This window comes from Tupaia chinensis, unplaced genomic scaffold (genome assembly GCF_000334495.1).
Source record: "Tupaia chinensis unplaced genomic scaffold, TupChi_1.0 Scaffold000330_1, whole genome shotgun sequence".
Lineage (NCBI taxonomy): Eukaryota > Metazoa > Chordata > Mammalia > Scandentia > Tupaiidae > Tupaia > Tupaia belangeri.
In genome coordinates, this window is record NW_006159824.1 from 2,583,957 (window position 1) to 2,591,250 (window position 7,294).

Below are 7,294 nucleotides of genomic sequence, written 5' to 3' on the forward strand. Positions count from 1 at the left end.
AAAAAAAAAAAAATCTCAAAAAATAAAAAAGTAGACACATCATAGGTCACTGGGGACAGAAACCATATGACTCTAAGGAATATGCAAAGAAGGCACACAGACATCAGCAAAATGGAAAAAACTTCACTTCCCACAAAAATGTGGAAGATATAAAAATTATGGTAATAAATAAAATTAAATAAAAAAGAAAAAAATGTGGGAAGAGGCGTAAGATTGCAAAGTGGAGTTGGACCTTTAAAGTGCAAGATATATTGGAAAACTTGATTATCACAATTTATCCCAATTACATGAAGAAACATGTACTGGAGAGAAAATCTATGAGTATCTCCCATGTGGGGAAGGCTTTACTTTTCTCAGATCTATTCAAAACCATGAAAGAACTCACATAGGAGAGAAACCTTATGAGTGTAAGGTATGTGAGAAAGCCTTTGGTGTCTCAGTTATGTAAGAGACTATGAAAGAATTCACACTGGGGTGAAACCTTATGAATGTAAAGAATGTTGAAAAGCCTTTAGTTGTACTAGTTCTGTTTGAAACCATGGAAGAACTCACACAGGAGAGAAACCCTATGAATGTGAGGAATGTGGAAAGGCCTTTAGTCATCTCAGTTCTGTAAAAAAAAAAAAAAAATCACACTGGAGTGAAACCCTATGAATGTAAGGAATCTGGGAAATTCTTTAGTCATTCCAGGTCTCTTGGATGCCATGAAAGAATTCAAACTGGAGTGAAACCCTATGAATGTAAGGAATGTTGGAAAGCCTTCAGGTATCTGTCTTCTTTTTGTATTCACGAACGAACTTATATAGGCGAGACACCCTATGGGGACCTACAGGTGGCATGGTGGTTAAGGGCATTGGACTCTCACATGGCTGACTGCGTTTTGAGTCCTGGACTGGGCGACTTACCTTCTCACTTTATCTCTCTCTCTCTCTGTCCTTCTCTGGTCAAATTAAAATAAACAAAGTTAAATAAAATAATTCTAAAAATAAACCCTATGATTGTAAGGAATGTAGGAAAGCTTTTATTTATTCCAGTTCCTTTTGTATTCATGAAAGAATGCAGGGGACCAGCAGGTGGTATGGTGGTTAAGGCACTGGACACTCCCATATGGCTGACCACGGTTCAAGTCCTGGATCTGGTGGCTTGCTTTCTCATTTTCCTTCTCTTTCTCTCTGTGTCTCTCTCTGGTCAAATCAAAATAAAATGAAATGAATAAAAGTAAATTAAAAAAAAATTTTTTTAAAAAGAATTCACACAGGAGAAAAACCCTATGAATGTAAAGAATGTGGGAAAGCCTTCAGTTGTCCTAGTTACTTTCATCTCCATGAAAGAAGTCACACAAGAGAGAAACCCTATGAATATATGCAATGTAGGAAAGCCGTTAGTCAATCCAGTTCTCTGTGTAAGCATGACAGAATTCACACAGGAGAGAAACTCTACCAGTGTAAGCACTGTGGGAGAGCCTTCTCTCATTCCTCATTCTTACAAAAACATGAAAAAAGACACAGGAGACAAATGCTGTCAATGTAAGTTATGTGGTCAAGTCGCCTCTCTTTCTGCTCTGTTTCATAATCATCAGAGAACTCACGGTGGATAGAAACCCAATGAATATAAGCAGTGTGGGAAAACCTTCTCTTGCCCTGGTCACAGGCAATACTTGTCAGAACACTGGAGAGGAGTCCCAGTAGAGTAGAAAATGTGGAAAAGCCTTTTCAAAAGAGTAGTTTTAAAAAACATGAAAAATCTCTCAAAGAAACCATAGAAATATAAGCAATGTGAGAGTGTCTTCTCTACTTTTACATAAATGGAAGAACTCACACAAGAAAGACACCCTCTGCGTGTAAGCAATATGGGAAAGTCTTCTCTCATTCCAGTTGTTTTTGAAGGCATAAAAGAACTTTCTGGAGACAAACCCATAGGTGTATGAAATGTGAGAAATTATTTGCTAAAAAAATGTATTTCCTTATCTCTCAGATTTTTAGACACATGATAACACTTCCTGGAGACAGACCATGTAAATGTTATGTATGTGAGAGAGCCTTCGATTACCCATAGTTTTGTTCAAACACATGAAAGAACTCATACCAGGAGGAACCCATGTTAATGTATATAATGTGTTGTGGCACACAGTAATGGTTTATGACCTGTTGATGATAACATATATAGTATTCTCAAGTGGACTGGTCTGAGTTGTATTTCATGTTAGGTAAATTCTCTTTATAAGCCAAATGATGTATAGCGATTGAGTGTATAAAATAATAATAATAATACAATTTAAAAATGTAAAAAAAAAAGTTGTGACTGGGCCAACAGGTGGCACGGTGGCTAAAGATATTGGGCTTCTAAATGGCTGACCACAGTTCAAGTCCCAGACCTGAGAGCTTGATTTCTCACTTTCCCTCTTTCTCGGTCCATCTCTGGTCAAACTAAAATAAATAAGTAATAAATAAATAAATAAAGTTAAATAAAATAATTCTTAAAAAAAAAGTTGGGGTCAGCAGATGGCATAATGGTTATGTCACTGGACTCTCACATAGTCGACCACGCTTTGAGTCCCAGACCCAGTGGCTTAAAATTCAGGCTGGGCACATGTGTGTGCATGTCCAAAATCCTGAGGAGAATGGAGGAAAAGGGACTGTGGTATGCCATCCCCTCTGGGGGAGGGGGAGTGATTTCTCATTTTCTTTTTCTCTGTCTCTCCAGTGAGCACACATGCCCTGTAGCAAAAATATCTAATAAAATGCTTTTTAAAAGTTAATATAAACTAATATTTACTGGAGGCCAGCATGGCTGATCATGGTTCGGGTCCCAGACCTGGTGGCTTGAAAATCATCAGGTCCATGTGCATGTGTGCCCAAGATCCTGGGAGCAGAATGGAGAAGGGATTGTGGCATGGTCATCCCCCCAGAAGGTGAGTTCTCACCTTCCCTCTCACTGTCTCTGTCTCTCTCTTTCTCCAGTGAGTACACATGCTCTAAGACAAAAACTTCTAAAAAAAAGTTAATATAAACTAACATTTATTAAGCACTGACTTATGCCCTTCAGTGCCCTAGGTGTTACTACATTTAGTTACCATAACTATCTATGGATAGAAACTATTATTTCCCACACACACACACTTTTTTTTTTTTTTTTTGAGAGATTTTCACTGTAGGGCGCGTGCGCTCGCCAGACAGACAGAGAGAGACATAGAGACAGAAAGAGAGAAATCACCCCCCAGGGGGGATGGTCACGCCGCAATCCCTTCTCCTCCATTCTCCTCTCGGGATCTTGGGCACGCACGCACACGCGCCCGGCATGAGTTTTTTAAGCCACCGGGTCTGGGACACGAACTGCGGTCGACTACGTGGGAGTCCAGCGACATACCCATTACGTTAACTGCTGGTTCCCCACACACACTTTTTAAAAAATAATTATTTTTAGGGACCAGCAGATGGCATAATTGTTATGTCACTGGACTCCCATGTAGTTGACCAGCGTTTGAGTCCTGGACCCGGCAACTTAAACAAACTGGGTACGTGTGTGTGTGTGCCCAAGATTCCTGAGAGGAGAATGGAGGAGAAGGGATTGTGGCATGGCCATACCCCCCGGGGGGGTGATTTCTCACTCTCTGTCTCTCTGTCTTTCCAGTGAGTGCACATGCCCTATAGCAAAAATTTCTCAAAAATTATTTTATGTATTTATTTATTTTAAAGAATTATTTTATTTAACTTTATTTATTATCATTATTATCATTATTATTTTCCAGTTTGATCAGAGAGAGAGGAAGTGAGAAAGCAAGCCACCAGGTCCAAGATTTGAACCGTGGTCGGCCATGTGGGAGTCCAGCGCCCCTATCTACCATGCCACCAGCCGGCCCCTAGTTATTTATTTTAATTTGACCAGAGAGGGGCAGAGAGAGAGAGAGAAAGAGAGAGGGAAAGTGAGAAAGCAAGCTGCCAGCTCCAGGACTTGATTGACTTAGGCCATGTGGGAGTCCAACGCCCTTAACCACCATACCACTTGCCAGCCCCTATTTCCCCCTTTTTATAGAAGAAAAAGTTGAGACTCAAGAGAGATTAAGTGACCTATCGGAACCAGTACTTGGAATAATGGTTACGTCACCATATTGCCATGCAGTAGACCGCAGTTCGAGAGACAGAAAGTAAGAAATCACCCCTTAAGGAAGATGGCCACACCACAGTCCCTTCGCCTCCATTCTCCTCTCAGGATCTTGGGCACACACACACACATGCCCAGTGTGAGTTTAAGCCACCGGGTCCTGGATTTGAACCACAGCCAACTACATGAGAGTCCAGCGATGTAGCCATTATGCCATCTGCTGGTCCCCCTCAACCCTTTTAAGATGGCCTATGAAAGAACAGTTGAGTTTTCTCCATTCCCCAATCCCCTAGCCAGTCTTCCACAGGGCATTATCTAAAGGTGGCCCTACCAAGTGGCCACCCCATGGAAAATCATAATGGAAAAGAAACCTGGTAGCAGGAAGATGAGGCAGGGAAAGGCTCCTGCTCTTTTTTTTCTTTTTTTTTTTTATAAAGAACTATTTTACTGGGGCTGGCAGGTGGTGTGGTGGTTAAGGGCACTGGACTACCACATGGCTGACTGTTGTGGTTCAAGTCTGTGACCTGGCAGCTTGCTTTCTCACTTTTCTTCTCTCTCTTTTACTCTGTCCCTCTCTGGCCAAATTAAAATAAATAAGTAAATAAACAAAGTTAAATAAAAAATAATTATTTTATTTATTGACTAGAGAGGGACAGGGGGTGGGGGTGAGTGAGAAAGCAAGCCACCAGGTCCAGGACACAAACCACAGTTAACCATGCAGGAGTCCAGTGCCCTTAACCACAACACCACCTGCTGGACCTGAGGCTCCTGCTCTTGTCAAGTGCTAACTCCTGGGCTCAGTTTGCAAGTCTTTTCGCCAGCAGCTTCCTCCAACAGTTCTCATCTTCATTTCAGTCTTTCTTCTTGCCCTTCCCTACTTTTAAGATTTTCCTGGGGAGCCAAAGAAATAGATATTATGGAAAAATACAATACCTTAAACTACAGGATCTTGTAAGTCAGTCTGTTCTGACTGCACTTACTGCTTAACTTTGGTTTCATTATATTAAGACTTTGTGAGATTAGCAGATGGCATAGTGGTTACATCACTGGACTCCCATATAGTTGACCGTGGTTCGAGTCCCAGACCCAGTGATTTAAAACTCACGCTGGGCGCATGTGCATGCATGCTGAAGATCTTGAGAGGAGAATAGAGGAGAAGGGATTGTGGTGTGGCCATCCCCTGGAGGATTTCTTGCTTTCTGCCTCTCTGGTGTGCGCATGTGCCCCACAGCAAAAATCTCTCAAAACAAAACAAAACTTTGTTCATGATTTCTGAAAAGGGGTCCAGGAATTGACTAAAATTTGCATAGAAAGTATTTCCTTTCTTGTGAGTATGCCTCCCTCACATATGCACTTAACTTTTTGTATTGATCAGGGAACTTTCCCCACATGAATAACTAGACCAGAAGCTCTGTACCTGTCAGGCAGAAGATATCCATATTTCTTACTAACCATGGCGAGTTCTGCCCTCAGGGCACCTGGGTATTCACTTCCTCCAGACCGGGTCACCAGTACCCAGTGACAGCAATACAGGGTTTTATTCACAATAGTGAAATCTCTATTTAGGGTGTTTACATAGCACCTCTATATTGCCCATCTGCTTCCAGAGACTAGGAATAGTCTGTTTCTTCCCTTTTCTCTTGCCATGGGCAAACAACCACAAGCTTAGTAGCAAATTCAAGTTCTTTTCCTTAGTCAGCTGCAGAGCTGGGGATCTTCTATCAGAGTGAATTCCAAAATACACATGGACAAGGCACTTGAATACACAGAAGTAAGAACAGACTTATTACAAAAGTATGACACCTTGAACACTCAGGACTCCCTCAAGGATAAGGAACTAGTTCCTACAACATAGTGAAACTAAGCATGCTCATTCCTATAAGATAATCAGATTAACTTCTATCGATTGTTGGAATAACATCTTTTCTATTAATAAAGTTTAACAAATGGGTGATTTCAGGTCAATATTTTGTCTATACTTTCCTGGCTTCAATTCTCCTTTGAATGCTGAATACAGGAGATTGCAGACAGAACGATGACTATCTCTGGAGTGACCACTAACAAGGTCAGAGCTCTAACCCATATCCTTGACCTCTTTTTCTTTCTCTGCTTCCCAGAATTCTGCTTTGCCCTTTCTGAGATCAGAACTCTCCTTCCCTGGTCAATCAGCAGCGCTGGGTTGCAGAAGTTGGGGAGATGTTTCATGGCTGGAAGACTGTCCCTTGTCTTCCTAAATTTGCTCTCTCCACTGTAATAGTTGTAACTGGGCAAATGGCCATCCTGCTAGCAGTGTTTTCTAGCCTCCCTGGAAGACAGATGTAGCTATATAATCAAGTTCTCACCAAAGGATTGGGCTGCCTTCTATGACACCTGGTGGAAGGGGAAAAATCACTTGTCCCAGGACCAGTTGTTGTAATGGCTATGTCGCTGGATTCCCATGTAGTCGACTGCGGTTCGAGTCCCAGACCTGGTGGCTTAAACTCACACTGTGTGTGTGCATGCGTGCCCAAGATCCCGAGAGGAGAATGGAGGAGAAGGGATTGCGGCATGGCCATCCCCCCGCGGTAGGTGATTTCTCGCTTCCTATTTCTCTCTGTCTTTCTGGCAAGTGCACACACCCTATAGCAAAAACCTCTCCAAAAAAAAAAAAAAAAAAATTACTTGTCCTTGTAACTATTATATAGTACTTCAGTTTTCCTGTGAGCTGGAATATAGATATAGTAATGGTCCAGCTTAAATCATGCAAACAAAAACATCTTAGCCTATAGGGTTGGAAGAGCAAGGTGGAAAGTACATACACTCCTGACATATTTGGTAGACCTAAACTAAGCTGCCCCCAGACCAGAGTTTGGGACACTTTCTGTAAAGGGCCAGATATTACATATTTAAGGTTTTGTAAACCATATAGTCTCGGGACCAGCAGGTGGGCATGGTGCTTAAGGTATTGGACACTCCTACATGGTTGATCACAGTTCGAGTCCCAGACCTGGTGGCTTCTTTCTCACTTTCTCTCTCTCTTGTCCAATTAAAATAAATAAATGAAGCAATAAAATTAAGTAAATAATTCTTATAAAAAATATACAGTCTCTGTCACATATTATGTTTTTTAAGAATGCTTGAAAAAAATGTAAAACCCATTCTTAAACTTGTGGACCATATAAAAACAGGCCTTCAGCCTTAGATTTGGCCTCTG

At 41.4% G+C, this 7,294-nt stretch overlaps 1 protein-coding gene across 1 annotated transcript in view; it reads left to right on the plus strand.

Moving 5' to 3' along the window:
• The window catches only part of LOC114008377 (zinc finger protein 564-like), a 4,863-nt gene extending 801 nt beyond the window's left edge, over nt 1–4,062 (plus strand). The window contains exons 2-5 of the mRNA XM_027773207.1: nt 46–140; nt 390–412; nt 546–612; nt 4,033–4,062. Of these exons, the coding sequence (XP_027629008.1) occupies nt 46–140; nt 390–412; nt 546–612; nt 4,033–4,062 (215 nt within the window). The remainder of the gene's footprint in view (nt 1–45; nt 141–389; nt 413–545; nt 613–4,032) is intronic.
• Nucleotides 4,063–7,294: the final 3,232 nt, after the last annotated feature.